Source organism: Oncorhynchus masou, chromosome 13, assembly GCF_036934945.1.
Source record: "Oncorhynchus masou masou isolate Uvic2021 chromosome 13, UVic_Omas_1.1, whole genome shotgun sequence".
Classification (NCBI taxonomy): domain Eukaryota; kingdom Metazoa; phylum Chordata; class Actinopteri; order Salmoniformes; family Salmonidae; genus Oncorhynchus; species Oncorhynchus masou.
In genome coordinates, this window is record NC_088224.1 from 75,900,094 (window position 1) to 75,924,568 (window position 24,475).

General features: G+C 44.5%; 1 protein-coding gene across 1 annotated transcript in view; it reads right to left on the bottom strand.

Moving 5' to 3' along the window:
* Positions 1-24,475, bottom strand: part of LOC135553072 (serine/threonine-protein kinase NLK-like) — a 94,208-nt gene that overhangs the window by 14,213 nt on the left and 55,520 nt on the right. Inside the window, exons 4-7 of the mRNA XM_064985162.1 lie at positions 17,328-17,434; positions 17,062-17,147; positions 13,875-14,084; positions 13,128-13,229 (exon numbers count right to left, since the gene is read on the bottom strand). Coding sequence (XP_064841234.1) covers positions 13,128-13,229; positions 13,875-14,084; positions 17,062-17,147; positions 17,328-17,434 — 505 coding nt within the window. The remainder of the gene's footprint in view (positions 1-13,127; positions 13,230-13,874; positions 14,085-17,061; positions 17,148-17,327; positions 17,435-24,475) is intronic.

Below are 24,475 nucleotides of genomic sequence, written 5' to 3' on the forward strand. Positions count from 1 at the left end.
ACGGTTTTGGAGGAGTGGCTTCTTCCTTGCTGAGCGGCCTTTCAGGTCATGTCGATATAGGACTCGCTTTACCGTGGATATAGAGCCTTTTGTACTGGTTTCCTCCAGCATCTTCACAAGGTCTTTGCTGTTGTTCTGGGATTGATTTGCACTTTTTGCACCAAAGTACGTTCATCTCTAGGAGACAGAACGCGTCTCCTTCCTGAGCGGTATGACGGCTGCGTGGTCCCATGGGGTTTATACTTGCATACTATTGTTTGTACAGATGAATGTGGTACCTTAAGGCATTTGGAAATTGCTCCCAAGGATGAACCAGACATGTGGAGGTCAACAATAGTTTTGTCCTAGGTCTTGGCTGATTTCTTTTGATTGTCCCATGATGTCAAGCAAAGAGGCACAGAGTTTGAAGGTAGGCCTTGAAATACATCCACAGGTACACCTACAATTGACTCAAATCATGTTAATTTGCATATCAGAAGCTTCTAAAGCCATGATATCATTTTCGGGAATTTTCCAATCTGTTTAAAGGCACAGTCTATTTAGTGTATGTAAACTTCTGACCAACTGGAATTGCGAAACAGTGAATTATAAGTGAAATAATCTGTCTGTAAACAATTGTTGTAAAAATGACTTGTGTCATGCACAAAGTAGATGTCCTAACCGACATGACAAAATGATTTGTTTATTATACCGTTATTTTACCAGGTAAGTTGACTGAGAACACCGTTCTCATTTACAGCAACAACCTGGGGAATAGTTACAGGGGAGAGGATGGGGATGAATGAGCCAATTATAAACTGGGGATTATTAGGTGACCGTGATGGTTTGAGGGCCAGATTGGGAATTTAGCCAGGACACCGGGATTAACACCTCTACTCTTACAATAAGTGCCATGGGATCTTTAATGTACTCAGTCAGGACACCCGTTTAACGTCCCATCCGAAAGACAGAACCCTACACAGGGCAGTGGGATATTTTTTAGACCAGAGGAAAGAGTGCCTCCTACTGGCCCTCCAACACCACTTCCAGCAGCATCTGGTCTCCTATCCAGGGACTGACCAGGACCAACACTGCTTAGCTTTAGAAGCAAGCCAGCAGTGGTATGCAGGGTGGTTTATATTATAGTTTGTTAACAAGACATTTGTGGAGTAGTTGAAAAACTAGTTTTAATGACTCCAACCTAAGTGTATGTAAACTTCCGACTTCAACTGTTTCTCCTAACAGGCTATCTATGTATCTCCTTACTGGGTATGTATTTGTCTATCTTCCACACATTGTGTAGTGTTGATCTCTCTAAGAAAGACAATTGATTATGTCACAGTGAACAAAGCAAGTGCTTCATAAGATAGCTGAGGCGATCAACCTGTCAAGGTTTATATAACAATGTAATATCCCTGTCATAAACACTTTACAACCTGCTAGTGCAACCCTAAAATGATGATCACTACTGTACTACACAGTAATGTTAGGGCATGAATTATGCCCCATCAAACAACTTGCATTGTTACAGAACAACTGTAACAATGACTCAAGGGTTTAATCATTCGATATGTCCCATTAGACTGCACAGTGCAGAGTTTTGCATGTTTCAGTTTGACAAAGGAACCCACAGCCCAGACAGACACAAAGCCACAGTGTTAGGGGAGCAGTTGGCCAACGCTCCCATTCTGATGTACGAGAAGAGCGAGAGCGAGGTTACAGGTTGGTTTGGCGCTGCTCTCTTTTCTAGCCATAGCTCTGGGGACTTTACTCAGCGGGACACAGATGAGCTTCCTGTGTGGTGAAACCCATGTGACCCCCCCCCCTGCATTCCATCCCCTCCCCAACTGCCCCAACACACAAACAGCACACACTATGCCGAAAGACAGTACAATATGAAGATTGGCTAAAACGGTTTCTTCATGAGAAATCCCTGATCACACCTGTAGGCAGTGTTATGGCACGATGGCTAGCTAACCGAGCCAACGATGCGTAGAAACGTGGCATCGGGTCTAACGGTCGTCTAGCGTCAAATGGGCACACTTTCAAATCAAAGGCACTCCTCCGATATAAAGTTGTTTTAACGAAAATGAAAACGTGTCAGTTTGTCACTTTCACAAGGTTGGAGTATTAAACATGTTCAACTACATAAGACATTGGCTCGAATCTAGGTTATGCCTTTAACAACTCAGGAGAAAAAAATGCACTTCTCTCATTGACTTCAAAAACCCCAAACCTTGGCCTGGTCTGTGGTCTGTTTCACAAGTGTTCCCGGAAGTCTCGCAATGTTGCATTTCTGGATCTAGAAATTATGCTTTGGCATTCTATGGCCTTCTTTACACTGTGACAAATATTTGTCACTAAATGAGCGTGGTGATCTCTCAACAAACATTACTCACTGTGTTGATACATACAGAAACTTGACATTGAAAGTGACAAACACAAAAGGTACAGAGTCTACTGAACTGTAAAGACAACACATAGTGTTGCCTAAACTTCACAACACTTGATGCTTCATTTTGCATGTGTCTAAATGACTGAAGCATGTAACAAACTTTTTAAGGCCAAATACCAGAGTACATGTGACTAGGGCAGTTATGGTGACCATATTAACTCCACACTGGTGGTCATGAGCCATGACTTCAGTCAAATTCCATGTCATTGTTTAGTCACGGCAACTCGTCTTCTCCAACTAGTCTTCTCCCAAACAAATTTCACACATATATTATTTAGTTTATGTAAAGACAAGATTCAATTAAGAATAGTCTGATGGGTGATAATATTATCACTTGTGAATAATGTATTATCACTTGTGATAGATGTATTATCACTTGTGAATGATGTATTATCACTTGTGATAGATGTATTATCACTTGTGAATGATGTATTATCACTTGTGAATGATGTATTATCACTTGTGAATGATGTATTATCACTTGTGAATGATGTATTATCACTTGTGAATGATGTATTATCACTTGTGAATGATGTATTATCACCTATGAATGATGTATTATCACTTGTGAATGATGTATTATCACTTGTGAATGATGTCTTATCACTTGATGCCCAACGTGTGCAGTAAGGCAAGAAACAGCGCATGCTTTCTTTTACTCTACACCTCATGTAGCCAAATGAATCCGCTTTACATACAGAAGGCTGCGTGTGAGTTTCAAGTTTGGGGAAGGTAATTTTCACCATAAAAATAAACCTTTATAATAAAGCACTACATGCATAATTCACATTTGCGGTCACTTTTGAGAATGGTGTTTCCCCACTAATTGATTGCATAACGTAACCATATGCATATCAATAAGTGCAGTCTTGGTCGTTATTCTGGCACCACCTGGCCAGGTCTCTGACCTCCTCCCTATAGGCTGTCTCGTCGTTGTTGTTGTTGTGTCATCTGCAAACATATTGATGGTGTTGGAGTTGTGCCTGGCCATGCAGTCATGGGTGAATAGGGAGTACAGGAGGGGACTGAGCATGCATCCCTGGGGGGCTCCAGTGTTGAGGATAAGCGTGGCAGATGTGTCGCTACCTACCCTCACCACCTGGGGGCAGCCCATCAGGAAGTCCAGGATCCAGTTGCAGAGGGAGGTGTTTAGTCCCAGGGTCCTTAGCTTAGTGATGAGCTTTGAGGGTACTATGGTGTTGAACGATGAGCTGTAGTCAATGAATAGCTTTCTCACATAAGTGTTCCTTTTGTCTAGGTAGGAAAGGGCAGTGTGGAGTGCAATAGAGATTGCATCATCTGTGGATCTGTTTGGGCGGTATGCAAATTGGAGTGGGTCTAGGGGTTCTGGGATAATGGTGTTGATGTGAGCCATTACCAGCCTTTCAAAGCACTTCATGGCTATGGACGTGAGTGCTACAGGTCTGTAGTCATTTAGTCAGGTTGTCTCTGTGTTCTTGGGCACAGGGACTATGGTGGTCTGCTTGAAACATGTTGGTATTACAGATTCAATCAGGGACATGTTGAAAATGTCAGTGAAGACACCTGTCAGTTGGTCAGCACATGCCCGGAGCACACGTCCTGGTAATCAGTCTGGCCCCGCAGCCTTGTGTATGTTGACCTGTTTAAAAGGTCTTACTCACGTCGGCTATGAAGAGCGTGATCACACAGTCGTCCGGAACAGCTGAAGCTCTCATGCATGCTTCAGTGTTGCTTGCCTCGAAGCAGGCATAGAAGTGATTTAGCTTGTCTGGTAGGCGCGTGTCACTGGGCAGCTCGCGGCTGTGCTTCCCTTTGTAGTCTGTAACAGTCTGCAGGCCCTGCCACATAAGATGAGCATCAGAGCCGGTGTAGTATGATTCAATCTTAGTCCTGTATTGACGCTTTGCCTGTTTGATGGTTCGTCGCAGGGCATAGCAGCATTTCTTGTAAGCCTCCGGGTTAGTGTCCCGCACCTTGAAAGCGGCAGCTCTACCCTTTAGCTCAGTGCAAATGTTGCCTGTAATCCATGGCTTCTGTTTGGGGTATGTACGTACAGTCACTGTGGCGACGACGTTCTCAATGCACTTATTGATAAAGCCAGTGACTGATGTGGTGTACTCCTCAATGTCATCCGAAGAATCCCGGAACATGTTCCAGTTCATGATAGCAAAACAGTCCTACAGATTAGCATCTGCTTCATCTGACCACTTTTTTATAGACCGAGTCACTGGTGATTCTTGCTTTAATTTTTGCTTGTAAGCAGGAATCAGGAGGATAGAGTTGTGGTCGGATTTACCAAATGGAGGGCGAGGGAGAGCTTTGTACGCGTCTCTGTATGTGGAGTACAGGTGATCTCTAATTTTTTGTCCCTCTGGTTGCACATTTAACACGTTGATAGAAATTTGGTAGAACTGATTTGAGTTTCCCTGCATTAAAGTCTCCGGCCACTAGGAGCGCCGCCTCTGGGTGAGTGGTTTCCTGTTTTCTTATTTCCTTATACAGCTGACTGAGTGCGGTCTTAGTGCCAGCATCTGTCTTTTATGTGACTTTTTTTCAAATCCTTATTAGAGTCGCATCATGCAGCCCTAGAATGTATAAAAAAAAGTTTGTATCACAAGTAAAGTTGAATAAATAACTCCATTTGAAGCATATAGGAGGAACTGTGTCTTTATTAACCACGCAATATCCTTTCTATCTTATTCAGCTTTGTTCAATTGTAATCTTCATACTATTAAATAATGCCACAGGATTCTAAGCAAATCTTTTCTGCTAAATTAATTAGTGTACCCCACAGCCATATGGCATAGCCAGATCATGGCTTAACATAATGTCAGAGGATGCTATTCTGTTCTTCTGAAATAGACTACATTTTCATCATATCATATTTCTTCAGACCTGTCGAAAATAATGGATTTATTGTGATGTAGGCTATATTAAAAGGATTTATTCAACTTTTTAAAATGTAGATGTTCCAAAGGTCTGCATCAGTGGCTTGTGTGGAAGCCAGAAGATGTTAATGTGTTTATGTTAATTAACGGTCAATTACAATGAGACCGGCAGTTATTTGCTTGATAATCACCGGCTGACAAAATGTAACGAACGCCACAGCACCACATTTAACTTTCTTCTAAGATACAAATATTTGTTTCTGTCTCAACATGCACTTTGGGCTGCAAAACATTGTATGAAATGTGCTTTACAAATAATGTATATAATTATTAGTATTATTATTAAAATAAAAGGGAACATCAGGTCTGACCTAGCCCTGCCGAGGGAGGCCTTACACCAGGGCCAACCGGTACGAGCTGCCTGCCTGCCTGCCTCTCCCACCCCCACCCTCCAACATCGTCCATCTCTCTCCACCCTCATCCCCCCGCCCAGAGTAAGACAAACAAGCTGTACATCACTCTGCCAGACAATAACAAAGCCTTCCCAGGACACAGCCTCAGCGCCAGGTACAACTGTCAAAGGAAGAGTTGCAACTGGGGGATTTAAGGTGGTGTGGACAAGTAGATGTGTTTACTCATGCAAAACTTCTACTAATGCTAACTGGTGAAGGATGAGCCAATAAACATGCAGGTAATTACTAGAACAAACTAGCAGAGACGAGAGTTCCAACACAACCAGCGTGTCAACGCCAGACTGTTCTGTACAAAGATGTGGAGGAAGGGGAAGACAGGTTCATCTGGATTTTGTGTGTGTGTGTGTGTGTGCTAAGTGATGTGTGCTCCAGCAGCATAGTGAAGCGTGCGAGTAGCAGCCTCTGGTAACTACTCTACCCAGACAGACAGCTCAGGTGACAACAGATTGGTGGTGAGGCTTCCTGTTTCAGCAGAAAAGGCTGCACTTATCTTCGCCGTGGTTCGAAGGTAGAGCAAAGTGGTTGAGGTGTGCGTGTGTGTTTGTGTGTGAGTGAGAGAGAGAGAGTGAAAGATAGGGAGTGATGCATACACAGAGTGTGTGCGTGCATGTGGAGAGAGGGGGTGCTTAGCAGCTTTCAAGCCCTTCTCTGATTTCTAAACTCATTTGGCTTGGGGTATTGACCTGCCTAAGCCTCCAGAGCAGGGTAGGTGGGGGCTAGTTTCCTAACGCTGGCTACAGTAGAGGCCAATGGCGTTCATTTCACTGGCCATCCTCACATAGATTTATTTAGAAAGCACAGAGAGAATCAGCACCCTGATGTGTTCTATTTCCCCTCAAAACATCATTACAGTAGTGAGAAGGAGAGGAGAGGAAGCTACATTAGACTAGTGACAAGGAGGGGAGAGGAAGCTACATTAGAGTAGTGTGAAGGAGAGGAAAGGAAGCTACATTAGAGTAGTGAGAAGGAGAGGAGAGGAAGCTACATTAGAGTAGTGTGAAGGAGAGGAGAGGAAGCTCCATTCAAATAGTGAGAAGGAGAGGAGAGGAAGCTCCATTAGAGTAGTAAGAAGGAGAGGAAAGGAAGCTACATTAGAGTAGTGAGGAGAGGAGAGGAAGCTACATTAGAGTAGTGAGAAGGAGAGGAAGCTACATTACAGTAGTGACAAAAAGAGGAGAGGAAGCTACATTAGAGTAGTGACAAGGAGAGGAAGCTACATTAGAGTAGTAAGAAGGAGAGGGGAGGAAGCTACATTAGAGTAGTGAGAAGGAGAGGAGAGGAAGCTACATTAGAGTTGTGTGAAGGAGAGGAAGCTACATTACAGTAGTGACAAAAAGAGGAGAGGAAGCTACATTAGAGTAGTGTGAAGGAGAGGAGAGGAAGCTCCATTCAAATAGTGAGAAGGAGAGGAGAGGAAGCTCCATTAGAGTAGTAAGAAGGAGAGGAAAGGAAGCTACATTAGAGTAGTGAGAAGGAGAGGAGAGGAAGCTACATTAGAGTAGTGAGAAGGAGAGGAAGCTACATTACAGTAGTGACAAAAAGAGGAGAGGAAGCTACATTAGAGTAGTGACAAGGAGAGGAAGCTACATTAGAGTAGTAAGAAGGAGAGGAGAGGAAGCTACATTAGAGTAGTGACAAGGAGAGGAAGCTACATTAGAGTAGTGAGAAGGAGAGGAGAGGAAGCTCCATTAGAGTAGTAAGAAGGAGAGGAAAGGAAGCTACATTAGAGTAGTGAGAAGGAGAGGAGAGGAAGCTACATTAGAGTAGTGAGAAGGAGAGGAAGCTACATCACAGTAGTGACAAAAAGAGGAGAGGAAGCTACATTAGAGTAGTGACAAGGAGAGGAGAGGAAACTACATTAGAGTAGTGAGAAGGAGAGGAGAGGAAGCTACATTAGAGTAGTGTGAAGGAGAGGAGAGGAAGCTCCATTCAAATAGTGAGAAGGAGAGGAAGCTACATTACAGTAGTGACAAAAAGAGGAGAGGAAGCTACATTAGAGTAGTGAGAAGGAGAGGAAGCTACATTACAGTAGTGACAAAAAGAGGAGAGGAAGCTACATTAGAGTAGTGACAAGGAGAGGAAGCTACATTAGAGTAGTGACAAGGAGAGGAAGCTACATTAGAGTAGTGAGAAGGAGAGGAGAGGAAGCTACATTACAGTAGTGACAAGGAGAGGAAGCTACATTAGAGTAGTGATAAGGAGAGGAGAGGAAGCTACATTACAGTAGTGAGAAGGAGAGGAGAGGAAGCTACATTACAGTAGTGAGAAGGAGAGGAGAGGAAGCTCCATTAAAGTAGTGAGAAGGAGAGGAAGCTCCATTAAAGTAGTGAGAAGGAGAGGAGAGGAAGCTCCATTAAAGTAGTGAGAAGGAGAGGAGAGGAAGCTCCATTAAAGTAGTGAGAAGGAGAGGAGAGGAAGCTACATTAGAGTAGTGAGAAGGAGAGGAGAGGAAGCTACATTACAGTAGTGAGAAGGAGAGGAGAGGAAGCTACATTACAGTAGTGAGAAGGAGAGGAGAGGGAGCTCCATTAGAGTAGTAAGAAGGAGAGGAGAGGAAGCTCCATTAGAGTAGTGAGAAGGAGAGGAGAGGAAGCTACATTACAGTAGTGACAAAAAGAGGAGAGGAAGCTACATTCGAGTAGTGAGAAGGAGAGGAAGCTACATTCGAGTAGTGAGAAGGAGAGTAAGCTACATTAAAGTAGTGTCACAGAGAGGAAGCTACATTAGAGTAGTGAGAAGGAGAGGAGTTAACATTAGAGTAGTGAGAAGGAGAGGAGAGGAAGCTCCATTAGAGTAGTGAGAAGGAGAGGAGAGGAAGCTACATTACAGTAGTGACAAAAAGAGGAGAGGAAGCTACATTAGAGTAGTGAGAAGGAGAGGAAGCTACATTAGAGTAGTGAGAAGGAGAGGAGAGGAACCTACATTACAGTAATGACAAAAAGAGGAGAGGAAGCTACATTAGAGTAGTGAGAAGGAGAGGAGAGGAAGCTCCATTAGAGTAGTGACAAGGAGAGGAAACTACATTAGAGTAGTGAGAAGGAGAGGAAGCTACATTAGAGTAGTGTCACAGAGAGGAAGCTACATTAGAGTAGTGAGAAGGAGAGGAGGTTACATTAGAGTAGTGAGAAGGAGAGGAGGTTACATTAGAGTAGTGAGAAGGAGAGGTTACATTAGAGTAGTGAGAAGGAGAGGAGAGGAAGCTCCATTAGAGTAGTGAGAAGGAGAGGAGAGGAAGCTACATTAGAGTAGTGACAAGGAGAGGAGAGAGATACATTAGGTTAGTGTAGTGGTTTTTATTGTCCTGTACCCCTTCAAACATTCAACCTCCAATCTCTAGCCCCAGGGTCAGCCAACTCTCAAATGTTGTTTTAGCCATCATTGTAAGCCTGCCACACACACACTACACAATATATTTATTAAACATAAGAATGACTGTTTTTGTTACAAACCGGCTCGTCGGAAATAACAAAGAGCTCTTATAGGACCAGGCCATAAATAATAATATAATAATATTTATTTAACCACCTTACATTTAAAACCTTATTTGTTCAATGAAAATAGTGAATAACTAATGAGAAGGGTGTGCTTGAAAGGATGCACATAAATCTGCAATGTTGGGTTGTATTAGAGAGTCTCAGTGTTAAATAATTTTCCACACGTAGTCTGTGCCTGTATTTAGTTTTCATGCTAGTGAGGGCCGAGAATCAACTCTCACATTGGTACGTGGTTGTCTTAAGGGTGTCTTAACAGCGCGATTTGCCAAGGCAGGATACTCTTGAGCGCAGCCCAATCCAGAATTCTGGCAGTGGCTTCTGATTCATTTACATTTTCACAGAACCGCTGGTTGCAATTTCGGTGAGGCTCTCTTGTTCAGATATCGTAAAGTGGACTGGAGGCAAGGGCATGAAAGGGATAACGAATCCAGTTGTTTGTGTCATCCGTTTCGGGAAAGTACCTCTGTAATTGTGCACCCAACTCACTCAGGTGCTTCGCTATATCACATTTGACATTGTCCGTAAGCTTGAGTTCATTAGCACACAAAAATCATACAGTGATGGAAAGACCTGTATGTTGTCGTTGTTATTGCAGACAGAGAAGAGCTAGCATTGTTGGAGGGGTTGGGGGTGTAAGATGAACAACCACCCTGCAGGTAGAGGACTAGCATTGTTGGAGGGGTTGGGGGTGTAAGATGAATAACCACCCTGCAGGTAGAGGACTAGCATTGTTGGAGTGGTTGGGGGTGTAAGATGAACATCCACCCTGCAGGTAGAGGACTTGCATTGTTGGAGGGGTTGGGGGTGTAAGATGAACAACCACCCTGCAGGTAGAGGACCAGCATTGTTGGAGTGGTTGGGGGTGTAAGATGAACATCCACCCTGCAGGTAGAGGACTAGCATTGTTGGAGGGGTTGGGGGTGTAAGATGAACAACCACCCTGCAGGTAGAGGACTAGCATTGTTGGAGGGGTTGGGGGTGTAAGATGAATAACCACCCTGCAGGTAGAGGACCAGCATTGTTAGAGTGGTTGGGGGTGTAAGATGAACAACCACCCTGCAGGTAGAGGACCAGCATTGTTGGAGTGGTTGGGGGTGTAAGATGAACAACCACCCTGCAGGTAGAGGACCAGCATTGTTAGAGTGGTTGGGGGTGTAAGATGAACAACCACCCTGCAGGTAGAGGACTAGCATTGTTGGAGGGGTTGGGGGTGTAAGATGAATAACCACCCTGCAGGTAGAGGACCAGCATTGTTAGAGTGGTTGGGGGTGTAAGATGAACAACCACCCTGCAGGTAGAGGACCAGCATTGTTGGAGGGGTTGGGGGTGTAAGATGAATAACCACCCTGCAGGTAGAGGACCAGCACGGTTGGAGGGGTTGGGGGTGTAAGATGAATAACCACCCTGCAGGTAGAGGACCAGCATTGTTGGAGGGGTTGGGGGTGTAAGATGAATAACCACCCTGCAGGTAGAGGACCAGCACGGTTGGAGGGGATAGGAGTGTAAGATGAACAGCCATAGACACAGTGGCATGTCTTTAGTAATGATTGAAAAAATTAAGTGGCCTAGAAAGCTGCCCTGGGGTATTCCTGATTCTACCTGGATTGTGTTGGAGAGGCTTTCAATAAAGAACACTCTCTGTGTGTTGTTAGACAGGTTAGACTTTATACACAATATAGCAGGGGGTGTAAAGCCATAACACATATGTTTTTCTAGCAGAAGACTATGATTGATAATATCAAAAGCCGCACGGAAGTCTAACAAAACAGCCCCTACAATCTTTTTTATTATCAATTTCTGTCAGCCAATCATCAGTCATTTGTGTAAGTGCTGTGCTTGTTGAATGTCCTTCCCTATAAGCATGCTGGAAGTCTGTTATCAATTTGTTTACTGTAAAATTGCATTGAGTCTGGACAAACACAATTTTTTCCAAAAGTTTACTAAGGGTTGATAACAGGCCAATTGGTCGGCTATTTGAGCCAGTAAAGGGGGCTTTACTATTCTTAGGTCGCGGAATTACATTTGCTTTCTTCCAGGCCTGAGGGCACACACTTTCTAGCAGGCTTAAATATAAAATATGGCAAATATGAGTGCCAATATTGTCTGCTATTACCCTCAGTAATTTTCTATCCAAGTTGTCAGACCCCGGTGGCTTGTAATTGCTGATAGGCAACAATCATTATTCACCTATTCCACACTCAATTTACAGAATTGAAAATTACAATAATTGTCTTTCATTATTTGGTCAGATTTACTGGATATACAAGTGGGAGGCAGGTAGCCTAGTGGTTAGAGCATTGGACTAGTAACCAACGAAAGGTTGCAAGATCGAGTCCCTGAGGTAAAAATCTGTAGTTCTGCCTCTGAACAAGGTAGTTAACCCACTGTTCCTAGGCCGTCATTGAAAATAATGTACAATGTTTGTTCAATGTTTGTTCTTTACTTTTTCGGGCTAGGGGGCAGTATTCGGAAGTTTGGATGAATGAGGTGCCCAAAGTAAACTGCCTGTTACTCAGGCCCAGAAGCTAGGATATGCATGTAATAAGTAGTATTGGATAGAAAACACTCTAAAGTTTCCAAAACTGTTAAAATAATGTCTGTGAGTATAACAGAAGTTATATGGCTGGCGTAAACCCGAGGACAATCCATCCAGAAAACAAAAATTCAGCTCACCCTTGATTACTATGGCTGTCAATGCAAATATAATAGGAAGACCTCCCAGTTTGCAGTTCCTAGGGCTTCCACTAGATGACAACAGTCTTTAGAAAGAGTTTCGGGCTTGTTTTTTGAAAAATGAGCTACAATTTGTAATTTTAGTAAGTGGCTCCCATTTTGGCTGTAGTGTTTGTTGCGCGTCCCGTTGACTGCGCGTACTTTGTTATTTATCTCCGGTAATGGTCTCCGGTATTCTCCGTCTTAAATTTGATTGTTTATTTACATATTGGGGTACCTGAGGATTGATTAGGAAAGCTGTATGATATGTTTGGAAGACGTTTATTGGTAACTTATGGGATTCATTTGTATGCATTTTGAACAAGGGAAACTGGTGGATTACTGAGTTTAGCGCGCCAATGAAACAGACTTTTTTGGGATATAAAGAAGGACTTTATCGAACAAAAGGACCATTTGTTATGTAGCTGGGACCCTTGTGATTGCAACCAAATGAAGATATTCAAAGGTAAGTGATTTATTTTATGGCTATTTCTGACTTCGTGATGCCTCTGCTTGGTTGGAAAATGTATGTAATGCTTTTGTGTGCGGGGCGCTGTCCTCAGATAATCGCATGGTGTGCTTTCGACGTAAAGAGTTTTTTTTTAAATTATAAGAAGAAATAAAAAATACTTGGATGTGTAGTGTCAGCGTGTGCTGCTGGCATGTCATGCCTAGGTTTTCTAATCTTACCAAAGAAATGTAGTTGGCAAAATCAGTCGGTTTTGTGATGAAAAGATTAACCACAAATGTATATTTCCTACCACTGCATTTCTGCGAGTGTCATACATTTTTTCAGACCACCATCAAGCCCCCCTGCCTCCCCCTTCACCCCCACGATGTGTCCTGGGACTGCACTGGTGGCAGGAAGTAGGATCCTTTCTGGCTTAATATGGCTCAAAAGTCAATGAAACAAACAACATCAACAACACTAAGACACCATCTTGCTGTCCAAGAGGACCACTCATCACTGATGTGTCTGACTCCTGTAACCATGTGTGGAAACAAATATGTCACAGATACATATTCCCATCCAGCCATGATTACCGAAAATATATTTGATTTATAGGACTTATGAAAACCTAGCTCAGGAGACAAATGTTCTGTCCTGCACCAGAGAACACACACTGCTCATCCATGTCCATACCTGTTTGTGTGGTCCTCTGAGGATGTGGGCCCTGGCCCCCTCACACGCTGTCCTCATGGCCTCCAGAGAGGGAGTGCCCAGCAGGTCCGTGATCAGATCCAGCTACAACACAGAACGCACACAGAAAAACATCATGCAGCATATGTTACTGTACTTGACACACGTATGCACGAACAAACACACAAACCCACACATGCTCACACACAAACACGCTATGGCACATATGCAGTAAAGGCGAGGGAGTTGAGAGAGGCAGGCCAAGTTAAGGACTCCAGGGAGCTATACTGTGTATTGACTTATTGCTTCGGAATGCAATTTTTCAGTCCATTGTAAACTTACAGTGTCTGCGAACAAGTCAATTTAGACATGAGCTATTTGTGTCAATATCAGAAGTGAAAGGGAGTAGTGTGTACTGAGACATAAGGCTGCTTTCCTCCCCATCTAACTCAACATCTCTGAAAGGGAGGTAAAGGAGGCAGGACCAGAGCCCAAGGTTTGGAGAGACATGGACATTAAGGGGTCAAGGAAGCTCTGTCCTGTTTTCAAATACAGACTTTATCTCTGAAAGCTCAAACCAAGCTGAAATAACACACCTCAGTGAAGTCTACTGACTAACAAACACAACCAAGAATAGCCAATAACTTTTTTTCTTATAAAGTAAGCAAGGAAATGCTCTACACTGAATATTAGATCAGCAAGTATCCCATGTCAGATCAACATGTCCCCAGTGTTTACAGTATTGGTTACCTGCTGGATGGGGCTTTGTGCCTGGAACAGGATGCGTCGGCCCAGTAGCTCGGCAAAGATGCATCCTACAGACCAGATGTCGATGGCGTTGGAGTAATGGTGGCTGCCCATGAGGATTTCTGGCGCACGGTAATACTGTGTCACCACCTCCTGAGTCATGTGACGAGACTCGTCCAGCTCCTCCAACCGCGCCAGCCCAAAGTCACAGATCTGAAGAGGGATGAAGGCAGAGAACATGTTCACATTAATACATCCATCAATACCAATACACAAATAGACTAGTCCTCCCAACCCAACCTAACCCAAGGTTTAGATGCATGCAGCTTCTTACAAGATACACCATTTATTATTTGGTAGCTTACTGTGACTGACCAGTGTCAATTGTTAAATAACTGAATAAGAACATTGTCTGATTCGTCTAAAGACACAAAAGAATGGAATATTTGGATCGTTCATAAACGGACTAACGAGCTGCTCCGAAATTCTTTGTTGACTCATATCTCACTTCCCCCAAGCTCTTCAAGGGATGAGCCGTTACAGTGCCTTGCCAAAGTATTCATCTCCCTTGGTGATTTTGCTATTTTGTTGCATTACAACCTGTAATTTAAATGGATTTTTTATTTAGATTTCATGTAATGGACATACACAAAATAGTCCAAATCGGTGAAGTGAAATGAAAAAAATTACTTATTTCAGAAAATTATATATTAAAAAATAAACTGAAAAGTGGTGCGTGCATATGTATTCACCCCCTCTGCTATGAAGCCCCTAAAAAAGATCTGTTGCAACCAATTACCTTCAGAAGTCACATAAATTAATTTAAAAAAGTCCACTTGTGTGCAATCTAAGAGTCACATGATCTGTCACATGATCTCAGTATATATACACCTGTTCTGAAAGGCCCCAGAGTCTGCAACACCACTAAGCAAGGGGCACCGCCAAGCAAGCAGCACCATGAACACCAAAGAGCTCTCCAAACAGGTCAGGGACAAAGTTGTGGAGAAGTACAGATCAGGGTTGGGTTATAAAAATATATCAGAAACTGAACATCCCACGGAGCACAATTAAATCCATTATTAAAACAATTAAAGAATATGGCACAACAACAAACCTGCCAAGAGAGGGCTGCCCACCAAAACTCAAGGACCAGGTGAGGAGGGCATTAATCAGAGACACAACAAAGAGACCAAAGATAACCCTGAAGGAGCTGCAAAGCTCCACAGCGGGGACTGGAGTATCTGTCCATAGGACCACTTTTAGCTGTACACTCCACAGAGCTGGGCTTTACGGAAGAGTGGCCTGAATAAAAATGTAAAAAAAATAAGTTAACATGTTTGGTGTTCGCCAAAAGGCATGTGGGAGATTCCAGAAACATATGGATGAAAGGGTACTCTGGTCAGATAAGACTAAAATTGAGATTTTTGACCATCAAGGAAAACGCTATGTCTGGCGCAAACCCAACACCTCTCATCACCCTGAGAACTCCATGGTAGCGGCAGCATCATGCTGTGGGGATGTTTTTCATCGGCAGGGACTGGGAAACCTGTAGGAATTGAAGGAATGATGGATGGCGCTAAATACAGGGAAATTCTTAGGGGAAACCTGTTTCAGTCTTCCAGAGATTTGAGACTGGGAAGGAGGTTCACCTTCCAGCAGGACAATGACCCTAAGCATACTGCTAAAGCAACACTTGAGTGGTTTAAGGGGAAATATTTAAATGTCTTGGAATGGCCTAGTCAAAGCCCAGACCTCAATCCAAATGAGAATCTGTGGAATGACTTAAAGACTGCTGTACACCAGCGGAACCCATCCAACTTGAAGGAGCTGGAGCAGTTTGGCCTTCAAAAAAATCCCAGTGGCTAGATGTGCCAAGCTTATAGAGACATACCCCAAGAGATTTGCAGCTGTAATTGCTGCAAAAGGTGTCTCTACAAAGTATTGACTTTGGGGAGGGGGGAATAGTTATGCACACTCAAGTTTTCTGTTTTTTTTTCTTATTTATTGTTTGTTTCAAATTAAAAAATATTTTGCATCTTCAAAGTCATAGGCATGTTGCATAAATCAAATGATACAAACCCCACAAAAATCTATTTTAATTCCAGGTAGTAAGGCAACAAAATAGGAAAAATGTCAAGGGGGTGAATACTTTCACAAGCCACTGTATATCAGAAAAGCGTCACTAATTACATTTCCAATGAAAACACTCAATGAAGTTAATCATCAACCTCTTCTACGATGTCAATACAGGGACACACTTCCAGCTCGGTCTCTTATGACAGCTACGTGCTAAATAACAGCTGTTTTTTCCCATTTCTTGTTTTTGCTATGTTAACTATATATAAATTCTGGACAGAATGACAGGAAGTGAAAGATTGGGAGAGCCACATTAGTGTTGCACCGCTACGGGCCTTGTCACGTTACTCCAGACGATTACTGCTTGTACACAACTGAATCAAACTGCTTGAGTAGCTGATGCTGCTGAGGGAGGAGATTTTTGGAAGGGGATGTTCATCATCATCATTATGTTCATCATCAGAAATTAAATGAGGAGTGCCTCGCTCTAAAATAATGGCATACACATTGATATCATGGGCAGATAGCACACAATCACAGGCAGGCAGGGAGCATCACAGAGGCAGATAGGGATGGGCTCCACTGAAAATAGCACAGAATGTGTGGAGAGGGTTTCCCGTTTGGGAAATGAGAATTAGGAGCTAAATGAGTAAATGTCTGCTAAAGACAATCTGTTCTCCAGAGTCAGCCAGGGAACACACTGAATCACTCTGTTCTCTCCCCTCTCCCTTTCTCTCTCTCTTCCCTCTCCCCCACACGTGGACTATCACCGCTCCAGTGTCTGTGGGGGGAGCTAGGGGTAGCATAAACCAAGGCAGGGCCTCCATTACCAAGCCCCAGGATGAAGATTTATGTCAGGAGCCCAGCATCATGTACTGTAGACATCCCACTGGGGCATCAGACCCCCGGTAACACAGGCTACAAGGACTCACCACGCCAGACTGCTACTGAGGGCAGGAGTCAGGAGTGTGTATTTCAGATACTGTACTTCCACAGAGCAGAATCCGACCCCAACTTGACCTCATAAATATAACAATGTACATCTCAGTTGACTAATACATGTCATCATCACATGAGGATGGAAATGTTAGATAGTAGAGGACAGTAGATCAACCTTAAGCACACAGTTGCTGTTGACCAGGAGGTTGCCAGGTTTGATGTCTCGATGTAGGATGCCAGCTGAGTGCAGGTACTTCAGTCCTGAAAAAATAAAACACATGCCAGGAAGGATTCAGTTGAACGGTTTTCAAATAGTTTCTCATGCGAAGGTTGCACCCCATTTTATATCAATGACGATTGAAACTGATATTTGTGAGAAAATCCTGTTTTAATGTTTGTAATGTGATCTGGGAGTGTCAGAGCGTGTTGGCGAGGTCTTACCTCGGAGGATCTGATAGAGAAACACTTTGACGTGGTCTGAGCTGAGGGGCTGAGGTGACACGATGATCTTATGGAGGTCACTCTGCATCAGTTCTGTCACCACATAGCTGGACAAGGAGTGGTCAAGGAAAACAACACCACAAAGACTACACAAATATTCTGCAGAGAAGAGCTAGTTAGTGGAGAGAGGAGGGGAGGGAGGGGTAAATGGAAATAAGTGGGAATGGGCAGAGGAAAGACTAATCTACAGTGTCTGTTCTGTTACATTCTAACCTAAAAAAAATGCTGCCACCTTAAATGGATGTTACTGACAGAGGTTCTTCCAATTCCTCTGCAAGGAGTAGCAGTACGGACTCGATCCGTTGTCACAAAGAGCTCCTGCTGTGAGTTTTAATAGACCTCCACGGTGCCTCTATTTATTTCCTTCTTTCTTTCTTGCTCACTTTCTGCCTCTCTCACACTCTCCTGGGGATGATACTCCGGCAGACCCGTTTTGCTCTCCCTCCTCCGTCATCCAGGGAGTGCAGATACATAATACATGTGGCATACCTGAACCACAGTACATAGAAATGCCTCTCTGATAGAAATAACCTAATCCTGCCATCTAGCACTGTCAGCAGGCAAGCCAACTCCCAGAGCACACAGGCATCCCAGCCCAGCCCACGTGTGTGTGTGTGTGTGTGTGTGTGTGTGTGTGTGTGTGTGTGTGTGTGTGTGTGTGTGTGTGTGTGTGTGTGTGTGTGTGTGTGTGTGTGTGTGTGTGTGTGTGTGTGTGTGTGTGTGTGTGTGAGAGCGAGAGATAGAGTGACAGAGAGAGAGATTTCTGCAAAAATATCCTCAATGTACAACGTAAAACACCAAATAATGCATGCAGAGCAGAATTAGGCCGATACACACTAATGATCAAAATCCAGAAAAGAGCCGTTAAATTCTACAACCACCTAAAAGGAAGCGATTCCCAAACCTTCCATAACAAAGCCATCACCTACAGAGAGATGAACCTGGAGAAGAGTCCACTAAGCAAGCTGTTCCTGGGGCTCTGTTCACAAACACAGACCCCATAGAGCCCCAGGACAACATCACAATTAAACGCAACCACATCATGAGAAAACAAAAAGATAATTACTTGACACATTGGAAAGAATTAACAAAAAAAGAGCAAACTAGAATGCTATTTGGCTCTAAACAGAGTACACAGCGACAGAATACCTGACGACTGTGACTGACCCAAACTTAAGGAAAGCTTTGACTATGTACAGACTCAGTGAGCATAGCCTTGCTATTGAGAAAGGCTACCGTAGGCAGACCTGGCTCTCAAGAGAAGACAGGCTGTGTGCTCACTGCCCACAAAATGAGTTGGAAACTGAGCGGCACTTCCAAACCTCCTGACAAATGTATGACCATATTAAAGACACGTATTTCCCTCATATTACATAGAACAGCAAAGAATTTGAAAACAAACCCGATTTTGATAAACTCCCATATCTACTGGGTGAAATACCACAGTGTGCCATCACAGCAGCAAGATTTGTGACCTGTTGCCACAAGAAAAGGACAACCAGTGAAGAACAAACACTACTGTATACACAACCCATACTCATGCTTGTTTATTTTTCCCTTTTGTATTTTAACCAGAGAGAGAGACAGAGCTAGACAGAGAGAGAGAGAGAGAGAGAGAGAGAGAGAGACAGAGAGAGAGCAATAAAGATAGAGAAAGAGAGCTAGACAGACAGAGACAGAGAGACAGACAAATAGAGAAACAGATACAGAGAGAGACAGAGAAAGAGAGACAGAGAGACCGACAGAGAGAGAAACCGACAGAGACCGAAAGAGAGAGCTAGACAGAGAGCGAGACAGAGAGAGAGACAGAGAGAGAGAGCAAGACAGAGAGACAGTGACAGACAGAGAAAGACAGAGCGATAGAGATAGAGAGATAGAGAGCTAGACAGAGAGAGATAGTGACAGAGAGAGAGGAGAGAAACAGACAAAGAGACAGAGAGAAATAGAGAGAGCTAGACAGAAAAAGAGAGAGACAGAGAGAGAGAGCGAGAGAGAGAGGAAAAGAGTTATTAGAGCTTAGCGTGCAGCATTGCCTCATCAACCCTCCACAGCTAAGCCAGCCACCTCTGACAAAAGCACACGCACACCCACACACGCATGCACGCACACCCACACAAGCATGCACGCACACCCACACGTACAAACAACACCACCAATAAAGATGGAATGTAGCTACTTGAGGCCTGAACCAAGAAAAGGAAAAGAAAAGGCAGTGTACACCACAAGGTTGAGACCACACCACACCAGTGGAGGAAGGTTGAGACCACACCACACCAGTGGAGGAAGGTTGAGACCACACCACACCAGTGGAGGAAGGTTGAGACCACACCACACCAATGGAGGAAGGTTGAGACCACACCACACCAGTGGAGGAAGGTTGAGACTACACTACACCAATGGAGGAAGGTTGAGACCACACCACACCAGTGGAGGAAGGTTGAGACCACACCACACCAATGGAGGAAGGTTGAGACCACACCACACCAATGGAGGAAGGTTGAGACCACACCACACCAGTGGAGGAAGGTTGAGACTACACCACACCAGTGGAGGAAGGTTGAGACCACACCACACCAGTGGAGGAAAGTTGAGACACACCACACCAGTGGAGGAAGGTTGACACCACACCAGTGGAAGAAGGTTGAGGCCACACCACACCAGTGGAGGAAGGATGAGGCCATACCACACCAGTGGAGGAAGGATGAGGCCACAACACACCAGTGGAGGAAGGTTGACACCACACCACACCAGTGGAGGAAGGATGAGGCCACACTACACCAGTGGATGAAGGATGAGGCCACACCACACCAGTGGATGAAGGATGAGGCCACACCACACCAGTGGAGGAAGGTTGAGGCCATACCACACCAGTGGAGGAAGGTTTAGGCAAACACCACACTAGTGGAGGAAGGTTGAGGCCATACCACACCAGTGGAGGAAGGTTGAGGCCACACCACACTAGTGGAGGAAGGTTGAGACACACCACACCAGTGGAGGAAGGTTGAGGTCACACCACACAAGATGAGGAAGTTTGAGAACACAACACATCAGTGGAGGAAGGTTGAGACGAAAACACACCTGTGGAGGAAAGCTGAGGCCACACCACACTAGTGGAGGAAGGTTGAGGTCACACAACACCAACCAGTGGAGGAAAGTTGAGGCCACACCACACCAGTGGAGGAAGGTTGAGGCCACACCACACCAGTGGAGGAAGGTTGAGGCCATACCACACCAGTGGAGAACGGTTGAGGCCACACCACACCAGTGGAGGAAGGTTGAGACACACCACACCAGTGGAGGAAGGTTGAGGTCACACCACACAAGATGAGGAAGTTTGAGAACACAACACATTAGTGGAGGAAGGTTGAGACGAAAACACACCTGTGGAGGAAAGCTGAGGCCACACCACACTAGTGGAGGAAGGTTGAGGTCACACAACACCAACCAGTGGAGGAAAGTTGAGACCACACCACACTAGTGGAGGAAGGTTGAGGTCACACAACACCAACCAGTGGAGGAAGGTTGAGACCACACCACACCAAACCAGCGGAGGAAAGCAGAGGCCACACCACACCAGTGGAGGAAGGTTGAGGCCACACCACACCAGTGGAGGAAGGATGAGGCCACACCACACCAGTGGAGGAAGGATGAGGCCACACCACACCAGTGGAGGAAGGATGAGGCCACACCACACCAGTGGAGGAAGGATGAGGCCACACCACACCAGTGGAGGAAGGTTGAGGCAACACAACACAAGTTGATGAAAGTTTACACCACACCACACAAGTTGAGAAAGGTTGAGGTCACACCACACCAGTGGAGGAAGGTTGACACCACACCACACAAGTTGAGGAAGATTAAGACCACACCACACTAGTGGAGGAAGGTTGAAGCCACACCACACCAGTGGAGGAAGGTTGAGACCACACCACACCAGTGGAGGAAGGTTGAGACCACACCACACCAGTGGAAAAAGGTTGAGACCACACCACACCAGTGGAGGAAGGTTGAGGCCACACCACACCGAGGCCACACCACACTAATGGAGGAAGGATACCGCCACAGCACACTAGTGGAGGAAGGCCACACCACACCATACAAATAGAACAAGGTTTAGGTCACACCACACCAGTGGAAGAAGGTTGAGGCCACACCACACCAGTGGAAGAAGGTTGAGACCACACCACACCAGTGGAGGAAGGTTGAGGCCACACCACACCGAGGCCACACCACACTAATGGAGGAAGGATACCGCCACAGCACACTAGTGGAGGAAGGCCACACCACACCATACAAATAGAACAAGGTTTAGGTCACACCACACCAGTGGAAGAAGGTTGAGGCCACACCACACCAGTGGAAGAAGGTTGAGGCCACACACACTCACACACAGCCACAGCCAGCTGGAGGGGGCTGAGGACACTGGGTGCCTTGTGCTCTGTTGGGTCCTTGCCCCCCTGCAAATACCCCCCCCCCCCCCATGTCAGCTGCTCTTTAACAGCCCTTTTTTATTTTTTATTAACCAATGGCAAAAGCGACAGCGTGTCTTCCTGGGTACCGACATAATGAACAAGACATTACAGACAAAAATACTTCACAATTTACATACATTTAAAAACATTAACGTAGACATTACAGATGTACACATACACACACACACACACACATTACTAGATATACAGTTGAAATCGGTAGATTACATACACGTTACCCAAATACATGTCAACTCAATTTCTGACATTTTAATCCTCGTAAAAATTCCGTCTTAGGTCAGTTAATATCACCACTTTATTTTAAGAATGTGAAATGTTGGAATAATAGTAGAAATAATTATTTATTTCAGCTTTTATTTCTTTCATCACATTCCCAGTGGGTCAGAAGTTTACTTACACTGCCTTTAAATGGTTTAACTTGGGTCAAATGTTTGGGTAGCTTTCCACAAGATGCCCACAATAAGTTGGGTGAATTTTGGCCCATTCCTCCTGACAGAGCTGGTGTAACTGAGTCAGGTTTGTAGGCCTCCTTGCTCACACATGTTTTTTCAGTTCTGCCCACAGTTTTTCTATAGGCTTGAGGTCAGGGCTTTGTGATGGCCACTCCAAAACATTGAATTGGTTGTCCTTAAGCCATTTTGCCGCAACTTTGAAAGTATGCTTGGGGTCATTGTCCATTTGGAAGATCCATTTGCGACCAAGCTTCAACTTCCTGACTGATGTCTTGAGATGTTGCTTCACTATATCCACATAATTTTCCTCCTCATGATGCAATCTATTTTGTGAAGTGCACCAGTCCCTCCTGCAGCAAAGCACCACCACAACATGATGCTGCCACCCCCCGTGCTTCAAGGTTGAGATGGTGTTCTTCAGCTTGCAAGCCTCCCCCTTTCAGGTCCGTTGTCTTCAAACTCCCTGTCATGAATGAGCCAAGGCGCAGCGTGCATGTAATTCCACATCTTAAATTTGATTTATTTCACCTTTATTTAACCAGGTAGGCAAGTTGAGAACAAGTTCTCATATCCATTTGCGACCTGGCCAAGATAAAGCAAAGCAGTTCGACACATACAACAACACAGAGTTACAAATGGAGTAAAACAAACATACAGTCAATAATACAGTAGAAAAATAAGTCTATATACAATGTGAGCAAATGCGGTGAGATAAGGGAGGTAAAGGCAAAATAAGGCCATGGTGGCGAAGTAAATACAATATAGCAAGTAAAACACTGGAATGGTAGAAATAATGGGGTGCAAATGAGCTAAATAAATAAATACAGTAGGGGGAGAGGTAGTTGTTTGGGCTAAATTATAGATGGGCTATGTACAGGTACAGTAATCTGTGAGCTGCTCTGACACCTGGTGCTTAAAGCTAGTGAGGGAGATAAGTGTTTCCAGTTTCAGAGATTTTTGAAGTTCGTTCCAGTCATTGGCAGCAGAGAATTGGAAGGAGAGGCTGCCAAAGGAAGAATTGGTTTTGGGGGTGACCAGAGAGATATACCTACTGGAGCGCGTGCAACAGGTGGGTGCTGCTATGGTGACCAGTGAGCTGAGATAAGGGGGTAATTTACCTAGCAGGGTCTTGTAGATGACCTGGAGCCAGTGAATTTGGCGACGAGTATGAAGCGAGGGCCAGCCAACGAGAGAGTCCAGGTCGCAGTGGTGGGTAGTAAATGGGGCTTTGGTGACAAAACGGATGGCACTATAGACTGCATCCAATTTATTGAATAGGGTATTGGAGGCTATTTTGTAAATGACATCGCCAAAGTCGAGGATCGGTAGGATGGTCAGTTTTACAATGGGAGCATGAGTGAAGGATGCTTTGTTGCGAAATAGGAGGCCAATTCTCGATTTAACTTTGGATTGGATATGTTTGATGTGAGTCTGGAAGGAGAGTTTACAGTCTAATCAGACACCTAGGTATTTGTAGTTGTCCACATATTCTAAGTCAGATCCGTCCAGAGTAGTGATGCTGGACGGGCTGGCAGGTGCAGGCAGCGATCGGTTGAAGAGCATGCATTTAGTTTTACTTGTATTTAAGAGCAATTGGAGACCACGGAAGTTGCATTGCATTGAAGCTCGTCTGGAAGGTTGTTAATATAGTGTCCAAAGAAGGGCCAGAAGTATACAGAATGGTGTAGTCTGCGTAGATGTGGATCAGAGACTCACCAGCAGCAAGAGCAACATCATTGATGTATACAGAGAAGAGAGTCGGTCCAAGAATTGAACCCTGTGGCACCCCCATAGAGACTGCCAGAGGCCCGGACAACAGGCCCTCCGATTTGACACACTGAACTCTGTCAGAGAAGTAGTTGGTGAACCAGGCGAGATAATCATTTGAGAAACCAAGGCTATTGAGTCTGCCAATGCAGATGTGGTGAAAGCCTTGGCCAGGTCAATGAATAGGGCTGCACAGTATTGTGCATCTATCGATGGCGGTTAAGGAAATTTCTGCTTGAAAAAGCTAGCCTTGGCTTTTCTAACTGCCTGTGTATATTGGTTTCTAGCTTCCCTGAAAAGTTGCATATCACAGGGGCTCTTCGATGCTAATGAAGATCGCCATAGGATGTTTTTGTGTTGGTTATAATAAAGTGAA